Raw genomic sequence first — 26,711 nt, 5'->3', positions numbered from 1 at the left:
ATATTATGATACTTAATAATCCCCGCTCCCGAAACCACCGACGCAAGGCGATTTACTTTTAAAGAGATGGGTTTCGGATGGACCGGATGTTCGTCATAAATATCCACGAAATGGCAAGGTTCTCCATGGTATAGAAGAGATATTCGGCTCCAGACAGCAATGACATTGGCGCGGGTATCAACCATCCGAACAATGGTGAGTACGGGGAAGAGGATTTGAGGGAGTTTGGTAGAGAAATCGGAGGAGGGGAAGGAAGAAAATGGGCTAAATTGTAAAGGGTAGTAGAAAGGTGCAGATACTTTAGTATAGTTAGAAAGCATGAAATGGGAAAAAAAAAAACCCATCCGAACAAAGCGTTCCGCCCCGCCTCTGTCCTCCAAGGGTGCTCGGGTTGATGGAGGTTGAGGTATCGTACGGGGTAGGATGTGATGCGATGTGATATGGTGGAAGGAGGACGAGGGAGGCCCTAGGAAGGGTGGCTGGGGTGGTGAAAACCGCCCCATCGCCTTTCCGAAGGCTTATAGGTCGCCGTAATCTTGAAACGAAAAGCGGGGTGTCACGAACAGCAGTGCTCGAGTAGTGGGCAGTCGATCATGGCCCGATTAGTAGGAAGCCAGATGGATAGACCACTCGAAATGTGGTGACATTTGTAAAACGGACTGCTATTGCATACCGCCAAAATTCTGAGGCTCTGGCCAATTTTTGGCTCAATGTAATAGTGGTCTGTTTTACAATCGTCGCACGACATTACTGGTAAACCTCTTTCCGGCGATTATGATATTAGGTAGGTGTAAGTCTGCATCTCGGGGGGCCGGGGGGGAAGCGCATTATAGCACGGTATCTACCGTGGGTCTCACATTCATGCTTCCGCCGCTGGATAGGGAAACCGCTCGCCATCCGCTCCCCCACTCAAACGTGGCTCATATCCGGCTACTGGTGTGTGGTTCATCCCCTCTCCATCTTTCTATCAAATCGTATTCTCGGCACGCCGAGCTTGAATTGTGTGCCATTCTGAAAGAAAGTGTATACGGGGGTTCTGAGAGCACAGAATATCACGCAGGTCAGGGTTGCGCGAACACTCCAGTGTACGAGTACTATACTTGTGTATACGACTCCCCATGCCCTGCCTGACCTGCCAGCCTCTTCCTTCAGCACGATTACTGGGCTGTGGCACTGCAATGCCTTTATCATACTGCCGGTAGTGCAAGTACCGTACCGGTACGTTGGTGTTTTTAGCAGTGTCCTAGCGCCGCGGGATAGTACAGTACTCATCTGGTATAAATAGAAATGTACTCGAGTAAGAGTATGGGAGGGACTATGGTGAGGGCTGTTAGTCTTACTATACTAAGCATACCAAGTAGAGCTTCTATAGGGTGGTTCTTCGTAATGCCACTCGGGATCCGGGATACTTCTCGTAATCCGGAGACTTGGGACCGGGTGTCGATAGCGAGTATGAGAGACGTTCCATGACAATACCGGAAAGTGATCACGTCGCAGATCAGGGGGTGTGTGGTGAGATGTGACAATGCTCTTTGGGAGTCGCCTGTCTCAAACATGTTGGAGGTGATAGAGCAGCTCGCTTGTTCTTGGATTGGATTATCAATGCTAGCAGTGGGGATGTGTGCTTACGGTACTTGTACTGTGAGGGATAGCGTCATTTAGTTTTTTCTTTTGTATGATAATATGTATCATAATTATGGCTATCATACAAAAGAATATTGGATGGGAACAACGGCAGAGGGTTCGCTCTTAGGTCTGAACATCTCCCGTCATGGTGAGCTCCCCCTCCCCTTCAACCCCCGCCCTCGCCCCTCGCAATTCCCGTCTGCCTACCCATTTCCGAACCAACCCCAACCTCCACCGAATCATATCGTGTTCCCAAGGACACACAGAGCGAAGGGAAAATAATAATAATAATTCCCGAGACAAGATCCATCCTCATCCTGAGACTCCCATATCGCAGATACTGTAAGAGGGAGCACCCCTGTTGACCTCGTAATTCCTAACAGACAAACATGCGATCTCAGTTCTCAAAATTGCTTCGCCATGCGGTGCAGCCTCGCCGTATATACATCAATTCCGTTCCCGGTGCGATGAGGTTACGGAAATGTACCCCGTCGCCATCAGCAGACCCATGGCCACCACTCCGGGGCTTTAGCGCTTCCCCCTCCTGGCCTTCCGGGTCCGCAGCGTCGAACCCACAAATGTCCTTCCCATGCCTAGACGCTGTAGAGTCAAGGACCCAAGAGATTGTGTCCCGGTCCATGACTAATGGTCCTGAGCCTTCTTACACGACCGGTGTTCACAAGAAGTTCACGTCAAAGGACCCGCTCTTGCTAGACTATGGCGGGAGACTGAAGGAGTTCACCATAGCCTATGAAACCTGGGGCAATATGAATGCGGACCGGTCCAACGTAGTGCTCCTCCACACTGGTCTCTCCGCATCCTCCCATGCAAAGTCCAACGAGGACAACCCACGCCCTGGCTGGTGGGAGAAGTTCATAGGTCCTGGCTTGGCACTCGATACGAACCACTTTCATGTGATATGCACGAACGTGCTCGGGGGCTGTTACGGATCCACAGGACCGGCCAGCATCGATCCCGCGGACGGGAAGCGGTACGCCACGCGATTCCCCATCCTGACTATGAGTGACATGGTCAGGGCTCAGTTTCGCTTGCTGGACGCACTCGGCGTGGACAAGCTCATGGCAAGTGTCGGAGCCAGTATGGGCGGCATGCAGAGTCTTGCCGCCGGGGTCTTATACCCCGATAGAATCGGCAGGATCGTGAGCATAAGTGGTTGTGCCCGAAGCCATCCCTACAGCATTGCATTGAGACATGCTCAGAGACAAGGTATGTAGTGGACAAACCTATAACATTCCACCCATCTCAGAATACTCACCATTCCAAAAAATATCTGAAAAATACAGTCCTGATGGCCGACACAAACTGGAACCGCGGCTTCTACTACGGCAAGGTCCCACCGCACCTGGGCATGAAGCTAGCCCGGCAGATCGCCACAGTAACCTACCGCTCGGGTCCCGAATGGGAACAACGCTTCGGCCGGCAGCGCGCAGATCCCTCCCGCCCCCCCGCTTTATGTCCTGACTTCCTGATAGAAACCTACCTAGACCACGCTGGCGAGAAGTTCTGCCTAGAATATGACGCCAACAGTCTCCTCTACGTGTCGAAGGCAATGGACCTCTTCGACCTGGGCATCGCGAACCAGGATAGCATCCGCGAGTTGCGCCAGAAGAGCAAGCACAAACTCCTCGAGGGCTATTCCAGCGACAGTGAGCACGGCGGCGGTGAGAATGAGGGCTGCTCCTTGGCCTTGCCCAGGGCACCGTACACCGAGCAGCAGCTAAACAGAGATTCCTCCCAGACCGCGTCTAGCGATGATGACGCAGTTGTATCCGACGATCTGGTACTGGGATTGTCCCCAATGAGGGATATCCCAACGTTGGTTCTCGGAGTGGAGAGCGATATCCTCTTCCCCGCCTGGCAGCAGCGTGAAGTCGCCGATACCCTCCGCAAGGCTGGTAATACCAATGTCAAGCATGTCGAACTCGGCCAGGATGTCAGCCTCTTCGGTCATGATAGTTTCCTGCTAGACATCAAAAACATTGGCGGCAGCGTCAAGTCTTTCATGGGGGAATAAATTGGCTTCGTTTCAAGTTTGAGTATCTGGTTGGTTGGTTTGGGCTGCCTGATTTTTACCTTTTTTTGCTATTATTATTTTCTTCTATGATACTTCACTTTTGATCATTTCATTTGTAACTGGAGTTCAGTGGTCCCGGGGTGAAATGAGAGTTAAAACAAGCCCAGTGCCGTACATAGATAGGTGGTTTGCGTGTTTTTCCTAATCCGTCGCTAGCTATTATGTGCCTTAAATGTTTCCTTTTTTCTTGACCTTTTTACCAATGGAGGTTACAGCTCTCGCTACTTATAATACCGGTATACTACGCCATTATTAAACCACAACATTGGTGGTGGCTTCACATGCGCGAGTGCTTTAAGGATATCTGCTAGACACAGTTCTTTGTTTACTACTGGTGTTATGTCCCTCTGCTACACCATCCCCGGATTGACTAATTGTATACTAGTATAATAGCGAATGTTTGCTAATTGACGCTGCCTTGGGACACTGGGTGATGCACTCCCCATATTCCCCATTCTCCTTTCTTCACGTTGAACTTTTGCTCGGTGGCACAAATATGCCTCTGCTGCTCCGCTCTATTTAATCAGTTGAAATAACCCTTTCCCTAAACCCCAGCCGGATTTTGATGAGATTCCTCCGATCAAGGGTGATGAAAAAACAGAAGAAAAACAGTAAAAAATGGATAAAAATGTGAAAAAGGCAAATGGGAAACCAATAAGTACTTGGGTAGTATATTATGTAGAAGCCTGAGGGAATACCGGGACAGTAAGAACCCAAAATGGTACATTGGGATGTTAAAAACAGAATGATGCAACCGATGATATATTATGGCTTGCCTACAATCGTCCAACTAGGATCCAGGCGAAGTTCCCTTTGTTGTCCCCTTCTTCTTCATCAATGAGGAGAAGAATGCAGATAATACCTCATTTTGGCTCTTCCCTTCGCTACCTGTCGGATTCGGTGGCATTGGTTCCCGTTCGGAAGCCCTGGTTTGCTCTCGTTCCTTTATTGAGAGGAATTAGCTACGGAACAGTCCTGGACTCGAGCTGAAACCTCTTATAGACGTCGGGGAATGAAAAGGCGTCGGATTGAAGTGCTTACTTTTAGCCTTTCAAGCATATTCTCGGCATCGACTTGAATTCCACCAACGTTAAACTGCACCGGCCCCACATGTTCCATAACCTCTTCTCCACTCGCTGTATTATACTTATCTTCTCTCCCACCTCTTGTAGCCATCTCTTCTGCAGCTCTGGCTTCTAGTAATTCCAGTTGGCCAGCAAGGAATACCTGGGTGTCGACAGCGGGCACTTCAATCCCACCACTGCCTCCACTTTTGTTGAGTAAATCGAGTCCCTCGGGATCACCACGTTTAGGGTCCTTGATGACTTCCTCATAAATCTCCACAGCTCCATCCTCCACACCAGACTGATCGGTTGAACCCGGAGAAATATCAATGCTCCAACCGGAACCTATCCCTTCAACGTCGAAGCCTTCACGTAAGACGCGGATTTTCCCCCAGGAATCCCAATGAGGGGGCACAAGGACCTTATCGCGATCAATCACATTGTGTTTTAGGGATTGCTGCTGCGTTCCGGTGTTAGTGATGTTCTTCGCTAGAGGTGTGGTCGCGTACCCGTGAGGATGATTGTATTGATAGTAGGGATAATATTAACTGTCTTATTGGAGATGGCGCAGAGGGGGTCGTGTAAATTAACGAAGCTCCGTCTTTGAAATGTTAGCCTCGTTTCCTTTTCATGAGAACAAGATGTGCGACACTTACGTTTCAGCAATACCGTCCTTAGAAATTGGAGAACGAAATCAAACGCCTCCTCCTTCCAACCTCGCTCCCTCTCTAACGTTTCAATCTTGTCCGCCTTTATATCATGTCCAGAAATAAGAATCAAAGAGCTATATATAGGAGCAAGAATGGGAGTAGGTCATACGTTATAACAGACAACACAAAGAGGCAATCCAAGGGGTTCATCGAATTCCCCCGGGCCTAGTGGAATGGTTACTTCTCCACCCCCAGCGTCTGTATATGTACTGCGTCGAGTTTCCCATGCATGTGTAACCTCATCCAACGTTCTCCGGCAATCGTCATCCAGGCTGGTGAATATCCCCCGGAGCAACCGAACCCATGTCTTAATAGATCTCATCCAGTCCCAGGGTTTTGACCAATCGAGGAGTATGACAACTAACGTCTCGGGGAGCGTTGTGGGGGTAAAAAGAGGCTGGAGAAGCGGTATGAAAGACGGGGTAGGTTCGGAAATTAGATACACCCCTAGGCGAGCAAGAACATCTACACAGATGGGACGATTAGAGAATATAGGGAATGATTTGGTAAAAAAGAGCAACCTTCGTGGTCGGCATCCAAAACGTCAAGGTAGGCATAGCCCAAGGCAAACTCATTAGCTATCGGCGGCCTCTTCTCCCCTTTGCGGTTCCCCCCACGAGTGCTGCTGCCTGCTCCTCCCCCCAAAGACTCCACAAACTCCTTTTGGCCCTCCGCCGATCCACCTGAGAAATTTCCAACAATGCATTAGCCTCCTACAGCTCCAGAGCTGCAATCCACTGAATTGTTGAGAACAAAGATGATATGTACCTAAGACTAGGATGGACTTATGTGGCAGTCTCTTAGAAGAAGCAACAGAAGACAACATTGACGACCACATGTCTTCCTTCTCAGATTTGGTTGATGATGTATTGGACATGGCCGAGCCAGGCCTCTTGTAGAAGCCGCCGGTGCGGTCCATTTTGCCGTCGAAAATTTCCTAGAAAGCTATTAGGGACTAATAGCCTGCTTGTATTATTTTGTGGCTCAATCGGGTCCGGAACTGTGAGGCGGTTGGGATTGCTGAAATGATACGAAACTGTTGTAGCAGGTATTGTTCGGGCAGATGTACTTCGGAGGAGGTAGGTGGGTGCACTGATGGATGAAGGAAGAGATGGGATGGATTCAATTCGAGGGGTGTAGTTAGGGTATGAAGACGGATAGACGCAGTTGCAGGATTCGAATCGAATCGTGGTCAGGAGGCGATGGGGAAAAGCCGGAGCAGAGCAGCAGCAGCGGTAAATTAGAAGCAGAAGCAAGTAGCATGCAGCAGATTTTTGTCGATCCTCCTTCCCGCGTCGCCGCCCCCAAGCGAAGGTCCCTGAAATCTGGGCGCTGGTGGTACGGGGATAGATAGAACGCAGATGCGTGCGCTATCGTACGCAGGGAAATAGGCAGCAAAGCCACTCGGTCCCGATTTGTTCCTCACAACTCCGACGCGTGACGGACCTTGGACACACCCGCAAGAGCCAGCAAGTAGCCTTATCACCAAGTGCTGGTGTCGACTGGTGCCGCTTCTTTCCTTCAGAGCTTGTTCGGCTCCACAGTGTTTTCCGCACAGCCCACCCGTACCCCAACCACTACTGTTATTCCCGGGCCTTGAGCTTATATCTGGGCGCGATAGTGACTTTATCGTCAGTCGTCCCTCGTTATACAGAGGCACTCATACGGCAGTTCCCGTAGAATTTACGGTATTAGACTTCTCCCACCCACTGCTCATTCGCCTCCACCTCTCTCCTCCATCTCCTCCATCTCTTCCCTCACTTTGCTATACTGTTCATATTCCGCGACACTACCGTTATTACTCATAGTTTGAAGCTCGTTCCCTGCTATTCTACCACGCTACCCTCCCCCCATTCCCTGCCCTCTATCTTTACACTCGCTCCCTATTTCGCAATGAATACCCGACCACAAATAGCGACTACCGGCCGACCACAAGCGCTCTCTGCTACTTTCAATCAGGATAACTCTTGCTTCTCTATTGGTCTTGATAGCGGGTTTTGCGGTATACTCTTCCTGCCAGCCCCCATGCCTGGTCATGACACTTATTGCATGCCGTAATATTTAGTCTACAATACAGATCCATGCGAGCTTCAGATATCTCGAAGTATGTTCCCCCAGCTCTCCTCTCCAGTGCCAAATATATAATTTTACTCAAGACTGACGTATCCTACTTGTCACAGGTCTCGGTGCTGGTATTGGGGTAGCGTCTATGTTGGGCAGAGCTAACTACCTTGCTCTTGTTGGTGGGGGTCGCTCTCCGAAATTCCCGCCAAACAAAGTCATAATATGGGATGATATCAAGCAAAAGGCCGTGATAACTCTTGAGTTCCGCTCCGAAGTTCATGCTGTGCGTCTGTCACGACAGCGGATAATAGTTGTCTTAATTGGCACGGTTCATATCTATGCCTTCTCGTCACCCCCTGCTCGAGAGCATGTCTTCGAAACACATGACAACCCACTAGGGCTGGTCGCACTTTCATCAAAGTTCCTGGCGTTTCCTGGTAGAACACCAGGTCATGTAAATATCTTTGATTTGGCAACTGGGATCGTTAGTATCATACCTGCACATTCAACCCCGTTATCGGCAATCACAATTTCGCCACAGGATGATCTTTTAGCCACCGCATCAGAGACGGTATTTCTTAGTACTCTTCCTAATATGAAGCCAACTTTACTAATAACAACAAGGGTACGTTGATTCATGTTTACTCAACAGCTACGTCTCGGATGATCAGAGAACTACGCAGAGGGATCGATAAGGCTGCAATATTTTCACTCGCAATATCCCCCTCCTCATCACGGCTAGCTGTGACTAGTGACAAGAACACACTCCATGTGTTCGAACTACCTTCCTTATCTTCTGTTTCTCAGACACCTGCTCGTCCATCATCTTCGCATAGCACAGCCTCGAATGCCCCGTCCGGCGATAATCGGCGATATTCAATGCTGAGCAAACTCCCTCTCCTCCCAAAGTATTTTTCCAGTGAGTGGAGTGCTGCACATGCACCCTTTGAAGGTGGTGGGCGGGGTGCATTGGGATGGATCGGAGAGGACTCTGTGGTTGCGGTTGGGATTGGCGGAAAGACTGGAGAGGCAAGGTGGGAAAAGTTCGTGATTGTGGAGGCCGAGAATGGTGGGGGTATCGAGTGCATCCGGGAAGGTTGGAGGAGATATTTAGACAACGACTGAAAGGGCATTGTGATTTTCGGGGAGCCTAAATACCCTGGTTAGGGTTAGGGTTTGCTCTGAATGGATGGAATGATGAAAGGTAACACCAGGCACGAAGGTTGGATGTTTCTCCTTCGTCCGGGACAACCTTATTTGCTCGCCGTCGCTTCAGCCTGCTTTCTCGTTGCCCCAGTTCTATTTGTTTTTATATTTATATTGTACTGGACCTTTTCTCCGAAACCCTCGGGAACATCCTCGCTATGCATGGCGCTTGTATTGGACCCTATATGTGGGGCGTTTGTTTTTTTGGGGGGGGTAATTTTCCCGACTAAATTTCCCATTTTTTTAGTTTTTGGCTTCCTGGATCGCTGTTACAAGTATCATAGTGTGAAGCCTTCTCATTCTTCTTGAACCCTGAGTCCTAATCCACTCTTAGCTACTACCTCCAATTTCACGTGGCATTATTATTTGCTCATTAGGTCTTTTATTACAGGTCTTTTGGCTCTTTTTTTTTTGCCTATCCGCTGCCTGTTCATATACTTTTTAGACCAAGAGTGTTCTTTTTTTTATCTTCACTTTCTCTTCACTTTCTCTTCCCACTTTTCACCTTCGCCTCGTGCAGTGTAAACGGAATAACTCATCATTAACTGCTCATGGGTGTCCCTCTCCTTCCTCCTGCTCTGTCTTTCCTATCACCAGTTCAGGTTTGGAACCTATTTTTCCCCCGCTACACCGCGCACAAAAACAGAACGTTTCGAGGATCTACCGGTTCATGGTTTTTGAAGTTTCTTTCTCAAAGTTTCTCGTATCATATCATGGGTTTTGGAATTGGAGGGGTTTCAATCGTTCCCATAAGGATGCGGTGTGAGGTCTACTTGGATTTGTACCATATTGTAAGGACTGGAGTACCGGAAGATACCACGGTATTGTACTATAATATTGTTTGCTATGGTTTATGGAGTTATGAAGCGCAAATTCCAATTTCCCGTATTGATACGGGGGTGGGAAGCAGCTAGGATTGGCCTGGAATTTACTGATAATTGAGTGTAACATAAGAGGTTGTTGGAGTCGGCGAGGTAGTTCTATTCGGGCTTTGTGTGTTTTTTGAATCCGGAGACGATACTGTGGAGAGTTCTCGAGCAGCAACGATAGGGCGCTGAGACCCACAATCAAGAGCTTCCCCTTGCATTTCCGATGTGAGGGCATCGCTGCTGGCAGCGCCTGCCATGGGCTGGATTGGCTTGGGCTTTGTGGATTCTGGCTCGGGTGGCCTATAAATCGTGTGTGAAGCCTAGCCTGGCCTACAGCCCCTGTATCTGTAGGATTTTCATGCGCAGTGACATGCGAGTTTTCGTTACTCTATCACGTTTTTTTTGTAACAGCGCACAATAATTCCAATGGAAACAATACTTCGTCACTAAGTTACGCACCTGGCCTCCCCCATCCGTAGAACTTCGTTCCGACACGGATGGGATTACAGGGTCCAGCTGTCTGCACAGCACACACCTCCTGATAAAAGCTCTTCCAGGTACCATGCAGTAGTCTGTCTCGAGCCGTAGGGCCCCAGCAACTTTCAGGTGGTAAGCTTTGTCATTTATGAACTATAAATTTGGTATCGAGTGATTAGTTATGACTTTAAAATATCAAGGGGGTGTTTGGCGGTCTTGGGTTTTTCGAACATGGAGAGTCGCAAAGCGTGGCTTGCTGGTGACGGACGACTGGGATGACCTCAGGCTTTGTAGCCCTGTATTTCCAATACCCAAGCTGCAAGAAGTGTGTTTGGCCATTGGGAAGAGAATTCAAAAAAAAACAGAACAAATACTTTGATGAAGGCATTGGCATCGGTGTTTGGGCGTCTATTCCCATTCATTTTTTATTTTTATTCCCATTATTAGTGATGGCACTGGTGTTTCTGTAATCTCTCACACTGTTTGGGAGTGAATATTTGGGAAACCTCCATTTTGACCTTGTTATTACAACTTGATTATTTAATTTTGGTGCCAACTAGACATGCCGCTCTGAAGAAAAACAGGGTTTTCCCGGAGACCTCTACAATTGGGGTCAAAATAAACGTTTTGGGTAGCAACTAGGTGTGCCATAAGTTGAGATGAAATATTGTGGAATCTCAGAAGTGATGAAATAGCCTAGAAAAAGGCACCTCTTTCAATTATAATCCAATCCGAATGACTCTTTGCACTTGATATCGTAATTGCCCAACACTATTCAAAAATCTTGAATACCGGTATCACCAATCGTGGACCCCTCCACCGACGGACTCTCGGCGTCAAAGTAGACATCCTGAGCATCCCTCTCTATCTGCCTGTAATCGTCGTACTCCTCGTTCCCGTCGATAGTCGCATAATCCGCCTCTTCATCTCTCCCTTCCAGAAACCGTAGTATCATGGTCTCCCGCCACACCTGCTCGGCTTCCTCCTTCGACGATACCGTCTGCCCCTGGTTCGTCTCTGCCCGCGACTCTAGCGTTTCCTGGGGATTTTCGCGGAGTGCTTCAACTTTGGCCTCTGAGCGGGTTATGTCGGCTTCGAGTATACCGGACCAGCCCTTACTCCGGCCTTCTGCCTCCCGCTCAGATGGCGTTTGGTAGTGGCGGATTAACCTATCGTACAGCAGCGGGTCGGCGAGCTCTAGATCCGGGGATGAAAAGTATGTTGATGAATTCTTAGAGATGTAGTTTAGGCTTTGGCTTGGGCACGGTCGGAGGTAAGCTTCGTTTTCTCCTCCTTTGGATCGTGATAGGCATGCACGGAGGAGGAATGAGAGGAATGTTTCAAGGAGCTCCCCTGTTTAGGGCTGAAAGGGGCAAGGTAGGTGGGTGGATGGCTTTGTTTACCGTCGATTTCTGATTGTAATTCGCCGCACTCGATCTAGATTAGAATGAGGGTCTTCCTCTCGGGCGGCTTCTTCGGGGAAGTGGTTAGTATGGTCTCGAGCGTAGTTGGTAAGTGGTCGAGGGTTGACCTTGGTTGATTGTTTGGTCGACGAGCTCTGGTCCGCTTGCCAAGGCGGGAGAGTCGACTTCCATTTCATCGACAATTCTTCCAGGCATGAATTAGGGGGAAAAGGGGGGAGAAGGTTGTGAGACCGAATAGCGTCTAGAAGAGTTGCACAAGTAAGAAAAGAGAAGGAGAGTAGATAACGTTGATGAATGACGTTTGAGGTCCCTGATCTAGGCTGGCAACCGCTTTCCCCGTGCTTTGAGCCAAGACGCCAACTGGCGCCCTTACAGTACGAGTGTACCCTTGTTTTAGGGGGAGCTCTATTCGTAGGTGCTTCAGAATTCCATTGTGTTGAAATTGGTCCTACCCCCCCCTTTGGTGTACGGCCATCTTCAACATTCTCACGGCAACACGATTGCTTCGGGTTCTTTTCGTCGCGCGCTGTTTTTTAGTCTTTATACGATAGTGGTTATTTTACCCATCGACCCACTGGCCTTGTGATACTTATTTCTAGGGGACCCTTTGAAAGATACAGCTTCCAACATCATCGGACCTCGGAGCTCGGGAACTAAAGAGGCATTTTGAACCTCACCAGCCCTTCACCTTCTATTAGCCGTCGAGCGAATTCTCAATGGCAACAACTACACCTTCCAAACCGTCCGCAAAAGGTATGCGAGCGATGGCAAGGCGGGCGAAAATCTCACGAAATTCACCTACTATCCCCAACACTTTGGGTTTTTCGAAACTGCTTGCCGTGTTTAAGGCTGTTGTTCTTCTATCAACTGCCTCAATCATGTCTTGTGCATCTCAAATGGCGTTGGCACCTGTTTATGGTGGAATCCCGACATCACTTTACCACTCAAAGATATCGGCTTTTGTGTTTGCGGCAGCGTGGATTGCGAAGTACCTTCCATTTAAGCTTCCATTCAAAGCAAGGAATTTGTTGCCTGTTCTGTCCCTTTATGTACCTGCGATTCAACGGGCCCTTGCAAGATACTCTGATGGCTGGGGTCCTTTCTGCGGTCCGATAATCACCGAGGGCGTAACGTTTTACCCTCTGCTCTTCCTGTCAGTTTACTCTATAGCTCATTTGGCTCATTTTGGAAACTTTGCCACAGATGGAGTCGTGGCAAGCGTATTTGCTGGATACTTCTGGAACATGCAGTCATCAGTTCCGAAACACCTTATGAACCGCATCGGATCGTCATGGATTCTCACCCGCTGCGGACTCCCTAACCTGGCTGGTGGGATTTATGCATTGGTGTCTCCTTCCCTCTTGCTTCTCACAGCTATTCCTGCAATGTTGCATACAAACATGTACAATAGCATGTGCACCTCTACTATTGGCCTCAATGAAATATTGACAGCCTCAAACTATACCCTTCTAGCTCGTCAGGAATCGAATACGGGTTATATTTCTGTGCTTCAACATAATCATCAAAATTTCCGAGTATTGCGCTGCGATCATTCCTTATTGGGTGGAGTATGGGAGGTACCTCCTCCAGGGTTCGAGTATATGGATCAAGGCATTAAGGAGCCAATTTATGCTATATTTGTCATGTTGGAGGCTGTCCGGCTTATTGACCCACCTCCCAAGAACCTCAACCCAAAGGCTCTAGCTATGTATATCCTCATAATCCTGAGGTTACTCTAGATTTATGAGGTGGGACTGACCGCCGTTGTTTGCTTATAGTGGTTTAGGTATTGGCACTGCTGTGAACGGGTTGATCACTCATGGGGTGGAGACGGATGTTGTTGAGCTAGACCCCGTTGTTCATCAATATGCGACTGAGTTCTTCCAACTCAAAGAGAATCACACAGCATACATTGAAGATGCTATCACCTTTGTTAAGAGGGAAAACAGCAACAGAGGCAAGGACAGGAAGAAGTATGAATATATCCTTCATGACGTTTTTACTGGAGGAGCTGTCCCGGCGAGCCTGTTCACCCTGGAATTCTTTGTTGGACTAAGGGACCTTCTCTCCGAGGACGGCGTTATTGCGATTGTAAGCTTTGCCCCTTGAACTCCTAATGCTCTTGGTTACTTCGAACGGCAACTGGAAGAGTTGTGACGTCTTGGGCCCTTGAATATTACACGTGCCAATAATTTCCTGTTGGGACCAGGGTTCGGAGTAACTGTGTTGGTACTATCGGAGTTATTAACCACGTGATTTTTAGAATTGGGCTGGTGATTTGAAGTTGAAGGCAGCAAAATCGATCATTGAAACTGTGCGAACGGTATTTGATGGCTGCAGGGTTTTCAGGGAGGATATGCCTGGAGAGGACATTGACAAAGCCACCGTTGACTATACTAACATGGTGAGTTTTATTTACAACCCTGGCAACTCCTGTGCCTCGATGCTCTACACCCCGTCTCTTTAAGCGGCTTATAATATGCGCTTGCGCTAAACATTGATCTGTTTTCTTCCTGTTTTGTTTATTTTCTCGGGTTCCTCAGGTCGAGGTAACATCACATATGCCTATGCCACATTACGGAGGTACAGCGCCTAAGTTTTGTAAGTTACACTCGAGACTCACACAATACCCACAGCTAGTGTAACATACAAAACTTAGGCGTTATATCTCCGCAGGTATTTCATATCCCAAGCGCGTTTCTTTTTCTATTTCTCAACAAGATTTTCGGATCTTTATCTGGGTTGTGCTACGGGATCTTTGAACCCTGTTCTGGGCATTTTGTTCTCCTTTTTCTTGGGTCCCCTCTGGTTTCTCAGTTCTGTTTATCTCCTCGTCTCCTACGACTTCAGGACACATTTCTTGTTACCCGGGCCGGGTCAGGCTGGACCCTGCTTCTCGGTTATTTGGCCCAAGGTGGACCCCGCTGAAGGAGGAGGGGCGAGCCCTGATAGGCAGACAGTTGGGGCCCTGACTCTTTCAAACCCTGGACACTTTTACAGTACGAGTAACGAATCCGACCAAAGGGTGCAGCTTTTTTTCTTTTTTTCTTCTCCACTTTTCTCTATGCCGTTCCTTCCGGAGAGCTGAGCATGTCTGACCCTATCTCCGTTTTTTATTTTTTTGCCCTTTCTCTACACCCTCCTTTTTCCACTGGAAAAGCTTGGTTACTCCATTCCTGGCTCTGCTAACTGTCACCAATCATTTGGGATTTTAGGTTATCTTTTGCACCCGCTCTCCGGACCCCTACACGTTCCGTGCACCGGCTGATGCCGATATTTTGGGGTCGATTACGAGGAGGCACTTCCTCTTCCCCAAATTCGAAATAGATCTCGATCAATATTTTGGGGTGTCGGGTGAATTTACCCTTCTTGGCGAGTCCAACATCGATGCGCTTATTGGCTGGCAGGAAACGAGCGCTCTCGGACACTGGAGGGTCATTAGGACGGTCCTGCCTCCAGTGGTTTGGGAGAACTATTAGGAAGATGCGACCACGTGCTTTGCTTGCTTCACCCCAAAGCCTTGCTGTCGTCATTATTTTTTTGCATCTTCATTTTTTTTTTTTGTATCATTTTTTATTTTTACTCATCCTGATACCGGTACCGGTATGATACCATCTGTTTCTCCGGGACCGGGATCATCTTGGCAAGCTTGGAGGAAAAGCTTATTATCCCGCAGGGGGTGGTGGGGCGTACTATACAATTAGTCGGTTTAGGTGGGAAAGATGTTGTGTTCAGGAAAAAGAGTCTACCAGGCCGTTTGGGGGCGACGGGTTCGGTGTGAGAGACACCGCCGCCCAGAAGAGTTCATTTGATGTTTATCGATGTCTATTGGGTGAATACATGAGACCCAGTAACCGACACGATGCACTGCATACCCTAGCCAGTACTCGAGCACAAGACACTTATAAAAGTACCTCCCTCGGCGCAACTGGGTCATTTCGGGAACCCAAGGACAGGGATATCAAGCATATGTTGCCCAACATGTTTTCTTTATTTCCCCCAGAACAATCTACCGGTAATGGAGTACAAGAACCAAAGAACCAACTTGCGGACTCTCTATCCCAAGTATCGGTCCTTCTTGTCTTGGACTTTTGTATGGTACTGTGGGACCGTATGGTGCGGCTGCAAATGAATGGATCCTAGAACATCAAGACGCACTATCTTCAATCGGGGTTCCTTGAAGTGTTTGACTTTCCTTATACTCGAGCACTGCGAATGGAATGGTATACAGGTAGCACCATACGATAGTAGGTATGAATTACCCCCCCACACAAGGATCAAAGATTGTATGGCAAATCACTTGTGCGCACCTGACTGCCCATATCAAATTCGGACTCAAATGTTCTGGCACTTCATACCGGATACCGTACTCGTGCTGCTAGTAAGGGGTACATGATTGGCCACCAGAAAAACTACTCGAGTACAGGAAAAGCCCCCACACTCACACTAGACCGTCCATCCACCCACACCCCCGGTTGCACAGTACTATACGAGTATCTATTTTACAGTGCCATACATACTACATAATACATGTTGTACGAGCGCAGTGCCGGTACTATCCCAAATAAACAAATCCACCAAAGGAAAGGTCGTCGATCTGACAAGCCAGCTTTCTCTTTTATTCCTCTCGCCCCAGAAATTAAAAAAAAAATTAAATTGAAGAAATGGGGGGGGGAGGGGGCGACGAATTTTCCCGGACATCATCTTGCTTGCACTTGATCTCGCTCCGTACTGTACAGTACGAGTACATCTGCCATGATGATATCGCGTGCCTGGACCCCCCCCCACCCCCTTCCAATGAGCTCTGCGGAGCACCACCGCATGCACCCCTCGAACACCCGTAGATATCATAGACAAGCTTTTTCTTCGCTCCCTAGAGTTAGTTAGCCCTGGTCCGGGGCCGGCTGGGCTGCAGGTGGCGGGGGAGTATCGTGGTCCTCCTCTTGTCCCGCAACGTGAATCATGTATGAGGTGGTGATATTCCGGCGCAATGTAAGGTTACAATACATAGGATACGATGGACGTGGAGTTGATGTTTCCTTGCTCGATGTGATGGTATGATATAGCAGTGGGGAAAGGAAAGGGCAAGGACGTCATCATTCATACTCGCTCGCTGCCTTTGCTCCTCCCTCCCTCCCTCCCTCCCTTTCTCCCCATCCCCGCAATATCAGTTGATCGAGTATCGTCCTGGAACTTGTAGACCACAAGTATGTGACCACCACGGCTAAGGTCTGCGGCACTATGTCTCTTGGCTTACCATAGCCTAACTCTCCTTCCCGGGTTCCCGAGCTTCCCGCAATTGCACGTTCCCGTTGTCCGATCGAATTGATCGAATGAATGAATGAATGTGCGGCGTACAAGTACGGTAGACCACCGTGCCACGCCATTGACCACCACTCGTTCTATCATACCATGTGTATATCTCACTGTACGTATTATACTGTTATAGAAACTCCAGCTTACCGCCGCCATGTATACCTACCTACCTGCCGTACCGGTAACTCGCCAGTTATTGTAAGTTGACCCCCGCGTCCCCCCCCCCCTCCGGTACTATATATGGAAGGTACAAGCTCGACCTCCCATATAAGAAGAAAGTGAGGAAACCACAATGCCTTTTGGTAATAAACCAAAATCACAATAGGGGGTGGTGGGGTTTAACCCCTCCCCCCCCCTTTCTAATCCCACTTCGCACAACATGCTCTTCCTTTTCCCAGCGAGGAACTCGACAAGCGAGCAAGCAAGCAGCACAAGGGCAATGGAAGTGGGAGAGGAGGTGAACATGGAAGATCGCCATCAGATAGATATCTCCGCGGTTGTGGTGGGGTTTTTGGTCCGGGGAGATCCGTTGCATACGGCATGCTACGGTACTTGTTTGTTATTATGCGGCGTTCGGGCGCTCGGGGGTACGGGTACAATATTGTACTGTACGTTTCCCCCTACTTGCATGATTAGTGTTATTGCTTGCGGGTTTGGGGAGAGGTGAGTGTTCTTGTGGATTAGGCTAGGACCACAGTGTGAGTTTCGCTTGATAGAGGAGGTGTTAGCATACCGGTAATGGAGGAGGAGGTGGTGGTGGTGGAGGAGGAGGAGGGTGGAGATATTTGGGGGGTGCTGTGCTGTAACGAGCGAGTAAGTGAGTGGACGAATCCCTGAATAAGTCTAGCTGAGGATCGTGATTGGTGGTATAGTACGTGTATGGCCTGCAAGTAAGCTAGCCAGCCGGCCGGCCGGGAGAGCCATGATACCGGTACACCCGCTCATTCAGTCACCCACTGCTCCTGCGGTGGCCACAACTTAGCTTTTTTACTCTACCGACCCTACTATGCTAAGCTCCAGACAAACTACGTACGGTACGCTGGAGTTGGTAAATTTAATTAAAAAGCTTCTGATCCAGGGTATCATATTATATATCTCATATATCGTATGTAGTGCGCAGCACTATATAATAGTTCTTTTGCAAGCACTAATCACCCCCTCACTCGGAACCCACCGCAGCTCCAAACAAGGGGGGAAAAGAAAAAGAAAGAAGAAAAAAAGAAAGCAAAAATGCCGGAACCGCTCTCTGCAGCCATGGATATACCCCATGTATATACCATGCTGTGCTCATAGGTTATCCGCAGTGCGGTGAAGTGGAATGAAGTGAGGTGTGTTTGCCTTAATGCCAGGGTTGGTTAGGAGGGAAGGTAAGAGGAGTTTGTACAATGTTATAAAAGATAGCGAATAGGACTGGATGGTTAATGAGCTTGGGGGGGGGGTTGGACCGGATATTTTTGCTTAGCTTACATACGTACCAAGATGATACACACGGAGTGGCATTACCGTTGCTCTTCCCCCCCCGCTCCTAGCTTCGGCCGGCAGGAGGAGTTGATGGTGGGGGAATGAGAGGGGAAGGGTAAAATGATGGGGGGTTGTGAACGAGCGGGCGAGTGAGCGAGTGAGAGGGAAGAGGGGGAGGGACGAGAGAGCTGACCAATACCAAGTTCTGCCAACTTGGTCAGCTGGTTTTCAAATCCCAACTCATGTGAACGGAACTGGACAGCAGGGCTATCTGTAGATGAAGTGAGTAAATCCAACCATATCCGTAATGCAAACCTTCGATCATACCATTGCTTTACCCACCGTACCTTTCCGTAACACCTTCAGATAGACACAGAAGGGTGGAGTGGCTTTTTCCTTCTGTCTCTCAGTCAGGAATTCGGTTCATGGGATGTTTAATCTGGCTAGGGCGTTTGCCCTCCCTCTCTCCTCCTCCGCTTTCTCCCCGTGCCAGCAGCCATCGATCCAGCCATTAGCAGGTGCAATCGCTCGTGGACGAACAAAAAATAGCATCAAAGGGCCTAAACGAATATCGCACTAGCACCAGCATCAGCGTCACCAGCTGGTGTTGTGCCTATTCTACCGGACACGAGTGGACCGGGCCTGTGATCGCTCCCAGAATCTACGATCAAAAGGTCAACATCCCCTCCCCTTCACTCATTCGTTCGCCCGCAAGAAAACATCACAGTTGCCTTGCCGTGGCAGAGCTCCTTGCGATGCAGGAGCAGTTATCACGAACAAATTGCTCGGGAGAGAGAGATTAGATTGAGTGCCCCGTACAGATTTCCCCGTTGTGGTACAAGGAAATATATACTGGGGAACACTGCAGCGGAATTTGAGGTGAATCTTCAGTTGTAATTCCCTGTCCCCCGCACAAACCCTACCTGTAGTAAGAATTAAACTGTTATGATGAAAAGCACTCTCTACCTTTTAGGGGAGACCTAGCGTAACATGATATATGAAGTTGAACGTTGAATAGATTGTGTCTTGAGACTCCATCACGATCCATGATACTGCCCCTGAGCAAAATGCGTATCCACTTGTTGGACCCTTTCCTCCCAAATTTGACGATAATATGCCAGTGACAGTGTCAGGTGTCCCCGGAATACTAAATCCAAGAGTTCAGGGACACTTTTAGGAAGCAGCCCTCCCCTCTAATTCTTTTTGCACATGAACAAAGTAGCCACTTAGGTGGTAGTCATGATCAAGTACTCGAAGAGCACCTTAATAAGATACGTTCCACGATGTTTTGATGCTCGTTCGCAACCCATCACATCGGTATTGGAACCTCGCTATCGAGAAGGAAGACCGGAACTCTTGGCGTTCGTTATAGCGAGGTGAAACCTGTAACTGGTATTAAGTTTGGGCGAATGAATCTTGGCCTCCTCCCCCACGCCTACACGTTACAACGCACTTTATCTACGATATCTATCAAAAAAGGCCCGTAGTGTGAGATCTAACTTACCGGAGCACCGTACTCGAGTACATACCGCCGCCCTCCCTACGATTGTTATTCCATATAATATGTACCCGTGCAGAGATTGGGGATAACTTGCAGTCTTCAATGGGGGGGCACGAGGAGAGCGCCGGTGGGTGACGAACAGGGATCAGTAGCATGTATTCTTGTTACCCTGCTTTCACGAATTCAATTTTCTCAATTGTATCGCTGCCAAATACCCCTCGTCACCGCCCAGTTTTCATCGTGCTCCCATGGAAGACTGCAACCATTAGGAATCGGGAGAAGTGGAGGAGGAGGAGGAGGAGGAGGAGGAGGAGGAGGAGGAGGAGTGGATGTATCATGGCGGTTGTACTGTACTCGAGTACTCGTAGTGATGTGATGTTGGTGGGTTGGTAGGCGGGCAAGGTGGGTAAATGCCTCGTTCATTCGACTACCCGTTTCGTTTCAGGTGGGCATTCCTCGCCTTCGAGCCGCGATTTTCCTTCTTCTTTCTTTTCATTCCTTCTTTCTGCTGCATTTACTTCCTTCCCTCCCCCGGTAAAGAAAAAGGTGTGGAGCAGGGAGAGATAATTTAGGTGATGAGTTGGGAAGGCGTAATTTGCATACGATGGCGAATTAGGTTCTTGGATCAATTCCTTTTCTCCTCTTCTGCTACCGGTAATGAACAAGGAAGGAAGAAGGGTAAGGAAAAAGAAAAGAAAAATGAGAGCATACCTCTCTGGTGGGGTATTTTATTCCAAGGCATGTGAGGATGGGATTGGAGCGAGACCACCCTCGTAGAGTATTCGTTGGTGAAACATTTTTCGTTGTTGCGTGCTTGACCTTTCCGCTGCAAGTTTATCCTTCCCTCCCTCCCCCCACCACCTTCCATTCACCCCACCATTCAATCGATTTGTTCATTCGTGCCCCCCTGGCAAGTGAGCCTAACGTGCACCACACCCCGCATTATGGAAACGTCCAATAGTAAATAAAAAAAACACCTCGGAGAACTTGACTTTTGCACGGGGAAGAAAAACTTGAAAGGTGTGTATGAGTTGGGAAGTGAAGGGAAGAAAAAGGTGGGAGATTTTTTACACTTGAGTTGAAAAGATTCGAAAGGTTGGAAGAGAGGGAGAGAGAAAAAGAAAAAAAGGTCTTGTTCCCGTTCTACGAGAATTCCGTACATATGCTATCTTGCGTTTCAAGACTGAATGATTGCCACCGCATACCGGTGGGTTATCTTTCTCTCCCACCAGCCAGCCTATCCATTGGCGCATCCAATCCAATTTTACTACAAAGGAAGGAATAAGGAATAAGGAAGGAAGCAGGTGTTGTTCTCTTGTTTCGCCACTCTGGAAGGCGAGAATTTAAAATAATTTTTTTTTTCTTTCCCCTTTCTTTGTCAACTCATTTCCCCCAACCTCCAGAACAACCAACTCCACAGGCGCTCGGCACGATACCGATATGTGATATGCACTGTACGTACAATATATATATATATAACAATTCTTTGTATGATAGAAGAAGAAATTAAACCTCCCCAGAGGTATACAGTATCATTATCATACCTACGATAAAAACCACTCATCAGTATTATAATAATTCACTTTACTCATTCACGGCGGGCACAATTTCTCACGGCTAGTATTGAGTCCGCTCCTGAGATCTATGATTCTATGATTGCACGATTGATCTGGCCGATAAGTCACTCGAAGAACTTTGTATAACGCTTATATAGGCAATTGTCCACGGACAACATTGCGCCGTATTCCGCAGACTAGAGAGTATCGTTGCACGAGTGGGTGTATCGTAGTGAGTGTTGTGCATTTGCTGTAGACTGCGATACAAGTATCGAAGACACAACAAGACGGATACATACCCTTCTCGCATGGCCGAGTTGAGACCGGACACTTTGTCTGGGGATAATTACCATAGGTGTACAGTACTGGTACGTCCGGCTTCAGCTCGGCCGGGTGGGTGCATGCCGACCGGCATGAAAAAAGTGAAAAGCAAGATATATAGTCTAGATGATAATAATAATAATAATAATAATAATAATAATAAAACTCAAGGCGACAGTAAAACAACGGGCCATAAGTCATGTACTATACGGTATCTCCCCTTCCTCTCAACCATGGTACCCAATCTTTTCTCCCCATCACCTGAACGTGATCACCGAAAATAGTTATGATGCCTTACCTTACCCGTAATTCTCGCCAACCTTACTTGCTGCGTGCCTGGGGGGGCGCGCCTACGGATAGATAGCAAAGCAACCAGACTATCACCGCCAACACATTATCATAATCATCATGAGTTCGTTGAGCATGTGAAGTCCCACGGCAGAGAAGCCACGATAGTTAATCCAACGCAGTACGAGCACAAGTACCACCCTCTCTCTCCCTCTCTCTCTCTCTGCCTGTACGAGCATTTACCGACCCAGGAGAATGATTGCATCATCAACCATTCTCCACATTTTCATTCCCAATTCCTCTCCCTTACCAATACCACAAATCCAACCCACGGAACCAAACTACCAAGATTACTCCCCAGCGGATCCCGAAAATCCGGTCCGGTAAAAGTGCAAGAGGGGGGGGATTTTTTTTTTTTTTTAAGAAAAGCCCCGCCTTTTCCACACCTTCCTCTCCCCCCTCTTTCGCACAACATCTCTATGACGCCGAACGAGAAGCAAGAGCAAAGAGAGACAAGCGAGGCAGCACAAATTTCCCAGAACACAACATGCATCATCACGTTAGGATGCACAAAAAGTTCAAAATCGAGAACCGGACTGACTTGACCTAGCCGGCCAGCCAGAGAAATTCGATTCGTACTCGTAGATCTTTAATATATCCCATATGCATTCTAAATAACGAGCATGAATATGTGGTGTTTGGGAGTGGGTAGTTAGACGACCGGTGGGTGGGCACGACATGACGCCGACACACCGTAGAAGCACTCTTTTTTTGTTCGAGAAATGCTTGTATTCTCTCGTCTCCAATCACCACCACCATTTTATTTTTTCTCCCCACCCCCCCCTCTAAAAGCCCTTTTTCTTTTTTCCAAGGCATCATTGAGATTTATAAAAAAAAAAAAAAAAAAAAAAGGTTTCCACGATATCTCCTCGGGCTGTCTGAAACTTGTAGAATTCTGCGACAGGGCGACGTTGATCCTGTTGTTTTGATCGGAGCATTCCAGTCATTATAATTCGTTGACAATAATTAATGGTTGCTATGATGCTGAGTCACCTGAATGAACCTTGAGGAGTCCAACCAACCAAATTCATAACCTGAAATAGCTATCTGCGGACTGACCTGTGCTTCGCATGATTGGTCGCAGAATTTACAGTTTCAGACTCCCTCTCCGAGGGATAACGTCGGGCTGTTTTGTAGAAGTGCCGGGGGGTCAGGTTAGGTTGGGCGAATTGGTATCATTTGTGTTTTCGCGTACCTCGCGCAGATGGATTGGTGGATGGACGGTTCGGGTCGGGTTGAGGAGGGAAGGGAGCCTTTGGAGGTACTTCAGGTATGTACTGGTGCTTGTACCGTGATGAGCGGACGGATGGGTCGATGGGTCGATGGGTCGGTCGGCGGGTCATTTGTACGGGTGCAGTGTACTGTACTAGTGCAGTGGTGCAATGGGCTCCCTACAGTCCTGTACTGCACGAGTACAAACGATATTACAAGGGCACTTGCTCGCCTGTCTGCCTGCCCGCTTACCGCAAATGGGAGAAGTGAGAGAGAAAAAAGAGAAAGGAGAAAGAAGGTGCTTTCCAAAGGTCCGAAGCAGCTAGACTTGAAAGGCAATTGCGGTTGGTCGGACGAGGTCACTCATGTTATGCGGGATTCAGATCCCGATGACAGTGGAGTAACGTTCATTGCAGAAATTATTAGGATTGAATGGTAACAATGATCTATACATGCAATCAAGAAATATAGACAGCGAACAATTTTAGAAAATCACTGCTGCGCAGGAGATACTGTATGCACGATCGTAGAAGTGAAAGAAAAAAAAATGGAAAAAAGGACCTCCCCTTAAAGAGTTGGGCAAAAAGGGAAAGGACGGTGGTGATATAAGGAAGTATGGAAGTAGCCACGCCCGACTTTGAAGACTGGTAAAAAAGTATTCAACACCTAAGGAAATTGATGAAGCAATCGACAGTATGAAACAGACCAAATGATAAGCGCCATAAGAGATAATAAAAGTAAAACTTCGGAATAATAGGGTAAGAGAGTTAACAAGTCAAATCAAGCCGCCTAAACGATAGCTTCTGCTCGCCCAATCCCATACGTTTTTGAACACAGAAAGTGACAGCGTGTAGCAATCACAGAGAGGAACACAAGAGGCAAAAGACAAACCCACCCCGAACTCTAATGAAACAAACCCTAAAGAGAAAAAAAGCAAGGCACAAGAAAAGAAAGACTCAAGAAATACAATCACAGACACCGATTGCCTTGTTTGGACAACCAATCTGCCTGCTGTTTTCGATCCGCACCTTTGTGTTTAATACTCTCGGCCGAATGTTGTCCCAGTCTGGATTGGTAGATGAGCATGTAGGCGATGAACACCAACTTTTCCGGCCTGCTTGCAAGCAGATTTGGAGCCAGCATCGACTTGCTTGACATTCGGGTCGGTGTGGTCGTCCACGTTGCAACATTCGATGCTTTGTACCCACCGATCAGCAAGGGCCTCCTGGGAGGTAATTCGTTTTGAGGGATCCAAGTGCATCATTCGATAGAGCAATCGCTTGGTCGCAGGTTTGAACTGGCCGGTGGGGAAGAATTTCGGATAGTCTCCATCCTTTGTCATTTCACCACCAGGATTCCTCGCCAACCACTTGTTGAAACACTCGAGGTATTTAACGTAGTGAGGACTATCGGTAGTGCTGGCTTTGGCCCACAAGGGGCCCCCAAACGAGAGAACAAAATAGACCATCGCGCAAGACCAAACATCCAGCTTCCGGGCATCGTAAGGACCTGCGGAACTGTTAAAAATAAACCAATCCGAGAGATTAATGTACACTTGCCATCCTTGTTCTGAACCTCTGGTGAGATGTATGGAGCGCTGCCAACAATACCCGGTTTGCTCAGCCTTACACCAGCCATATCGGCTCCACACTTGATACCCGCTGAGCCGGGATGCTTGCCGGAGAAAACTTCCGAAACTCCGAAATCGGTTATCTTAAGGTGACCATCACTGGTTATCAAGAGATTCTCGGGCTTGATATCCCGATGAGCGATCCCGTGATCGTGCAAATAGGCAACACCCCTAAGCAACTGCTTGAAGCAGCACAATTTCTCGGCCTCTTTCATGAAGGATTTTGAAATCAAAGTGAAAAGGTCACCACCAGTGCAGTACTCCATAACATGACACCAGCGATCGCTGCTACTGATGCAGAGGTCGGCTGTCAAAACAATATTTGGGTGATTCAAGCTCTTCGAGATGCAATATTCCGAGTTGACCTTTTCGATGTATTCCTCTTTAGATTCGTCCCTTCCTCTCTTTCTGAACTCCTTAACAGCATACAATTGAGTGTTCGGTCCCGATATTTTATGCATCACCTTGACAATAGCAGACACTCCCTCACCACAAATCTTGCTCTTTCCTGGCACGTGGCTGTGATTGGCGTATTTTGATGATAGTGAGATGACTGGAACATCCATCACTGGTACCGCATTACTCATTTTACGAGACTTTGACCCAGCCCCTGAGGTTGCTGGATGTGTGATTGCGTTCCCTGTAATATTCTTGATTCCATTCACACTGTTTGAGCGTGAACGCCTTGGGAAGAGGCTGGGCCGCCTTGTTGTGCCCGCTGCCTTCTCATCAAAGGTGCTCGCGGGCCGGGGTATTGGAGTCTCACATGTCGATGTTGATGATCCAGAAACGACGGGTGTGCCGACTTGAAACTGTTCTGGCGTGTCGCGGGTTGAGAAGAAACCCTTCGACTTGGTTGGCTGGGGTGTGTATGGTCCCATGGATTGATCCAACGGTATTCCATTGCCAGACGAGGAGTGTACCCTGCGTATTAATCCATGAAGCTTACCAGAGGCGTGCCGGATAAGTTTCCCTCTAGGCGTAGTAGTGCTAGGCTCCACGGATGGTGCTGGCTTTGCCACTACTGGTGTTGTAGCTGGTGTATTCACGATTGCTGGGGGATTAGAGACGGCATGAAATCCTTCAGTGCTTGAACTAATGAAAACACCAGAATGACTATCACTTGTAGGAGTAAGTGGCTCGTGCATCTCGCTGGCGGTCTCATCATCTTCCCCTTCTTCAGGCACGGTGTGGCATCCATGATGGTGCTCTTCAAACTCTCCAGGTCCAATGATGAACCTCGGCTTCGAGTCGAGGTCTGCATGCCCGAGACCAAAGAGAGGAGGTGAAAGTTCCGGATCAAGAGGAGGCACAACCCCAACATTGGGCTCTGGATAGGTTTCTGGCGTCATTGGTAATGAGGAAAGGGAAGCTATAGAGCTTGAGCAGGTAGAGGGACAAGAATCCGAATGTGAGGTATTCATAAATGCCATGTGAGGAGTGACTTGGGAGAGATAAGGTCGAAGTGTGCAGGAGGTATGGATGATAGACCTATATAGAGCGGGTCGAGAGGTATTGCTGGAAGCCAAACGAATTATCTATAAAGGTTGGGTTCTGAATGGTAGGTTGGTCAAGTTGAAACTCTCGGGGGGAGGGCGGAAGATGTGTTTAAGGGCAGATGAAGAGGTAGTATTATAGGTGGTCCGTAATCCGGCGGAAGTCGATGTTCCATGCAGCAAATCAAGGGGCACAGGAAGGGATGCAGAGGAATATAGACTTGCCAATAGACACACGGAGGAGACCGCCCAAATAGTACGCAGAGACTTGATGACCAAAGGCGGCGAGGATGGGGAGGAGCATGCAGAATATGTACTCTGGGATGCGGAGGAGG

General features: G+C 48.3%; 6 protein-coding genes; 3 read left to right on the top strand and 3 right to left on the bottom strand.

Moving 5' to 3' along the window:
• The first annotated feature begins 1,850 nt into the window (after positions 1–1,850).
• On the top strand, positions 1,851–3,839 carry GSTUM_00004828001 (uncharacterized protein). XM_002836690.2 has 2 exons: positions 1,851–2,853; positions 2,931–3,839. The coding sequence occupies exons 1-2, from the start codon at positions 2,205–2,207 to the stop codon at positions 3,659–3,661; spliced, it is 1,380 nt and encodes a 459-aa protein (XP_002836736.1). The 5' UTR covers positions 1,851–2,204; the 3' UTR covers positions 3,662–3,839.
• A 364-nt stretch (positions 3,840–4,203) lies between these two features.
• On the bottom strand, positions 4,204–6,737 carry GSTUM_00004827001 (uncharacterized protein). XM_002836689.2 has 7 exons: positions 6,264–6,737; positions 6,017–6,178; positions 5,605–5,960; positions 5,442–5,535; positions 5,295–5,386; positions 4,763–5,245; positions 4,204–4,664 (listed from the first exon to the last, which is right to left on the bottom strand). The coding sequence occupies exons 1-7, from the start codon at positions 6,412–6,414 to the stop codon at positions 4,512–4,514; spliced, it is 1,491 nt and encodes a 496-aa protein (XP_002836735.1). The 5' UTR covers positions 6,415–6,737; the 3' UTR covers positions 4,204–4,511.
• A 651-nt stretch (positions 6,738–7,388) lies between these two features.
• GSTUM_00004826001 (uncharacterized protein) lies at positions 7,389–8,684 on the top strand (the record flags this gene model as incomplete). The annotated part of the gene is made up of 4 exons (XM_002836688.1): positions 7,389–7,497; positions 7,561–7,599; positions 7,676–8,130; positions 8,184–8,684. The coding sequence occupies 4 exons, from the start codon at positions 7,389–7,391 to the stop codon at positions 8,682–8,684; spliced, it is 1,104 nt and encodes a 367-aa protein (XP_002836734.1).
• Positions 8,685–10,630: 1,946 nt separating this feature from the next.
• GSTUM_00004825001 (uncharacterized protein) lies at positions 10,631–11,933 on the bottom strand. XM_002836687.2 has 3 exons: positions 11,643–11,933; positions 11,544–11,581; positions 10,631–11,459 (listed from the first exon to the last, which is right to left on the bottom strand). The coding sequence occupies exons 1-3, from the start codon at positions 11,728–11,730 to the stop codon at positions 10,887–10,889; spliced, it is 699 nt and encodes a 232-aa protein (XP_002836733.1). The 5' UTR covers positions 11,731–11,933; the 3' UTR covers positions 10,631–10,886.
• A 91-nt stretch (positions 11,934–12,024) lies between these two features.
• GSTUM_00004824001 (uncharacterized protein) lies at positions 12,025–15,014 on the top strand (the record flags this gene model as incomplete). XM_002836686.2 has 4 exons in its annotated part: positions 12,025–13,243; positions 13,314–13,626; positions 13,799–13,939; positions 14,751–15,014. Exons 1-4 carry the CDS (start codon positions 12,252–12,254, stop codon positions 15,012–15,014), a joined length of 1,710 nt encoding a protein of 569 aa, XP_002836732.1. The 5' UTR covers positions 12,025–12,251.
• Positions 15,015–23,660: 8,646 nt separating this feature from the next.
• Positions 23,661–26,711, bottom strand: part of GSTUM_00004822001 (uncharacterized protein) — a 3,414-nt gene continuing 363 nt past the window's right edge. Inside the window, exons 1-4 of the mRNA XM_002836685.2 lie at positions 25,048–26,711; positions 24,940–24,947; positions 24,804–24,868; positions 23,661–24,759 (exon numbers count right to left, since the gene is read on the bottom strand). The exon at positions 25,048–26,711 is cut by the window's right edge and continues 363 nt beyond it. Of these exons, the coding sequence (XP_002836731.1) occupies positions 24,287–24,759; positions 24,804–24,868; positions 24,940–24,947; positions 25,048–26,313 (1,812 nt within the window). The 5' untranslated portion in view covers positions 26,314–26,711 and the 3' untranslated portion in view covers positions 23,661–24,286.

Source organism: Tuber melanosporum (assembly GCF_000151645.1).
Source record: "Tuber melanosporum whole genome shotgun sequence assembly, scaffold_16, strain Mel28".
Classification (NCBI taxonomy): Eukaryota; Fungi; Ascomycota; class Pezizomycetes; order Pezizales; family Tuberaceae; genus Tuber; species Tuber melanosporum.
The sequence above is the reverse complement of the archived record's forward strand: the minus strand, read 5'-3'. Positions and strand labels throughout refer to the sequence as shown.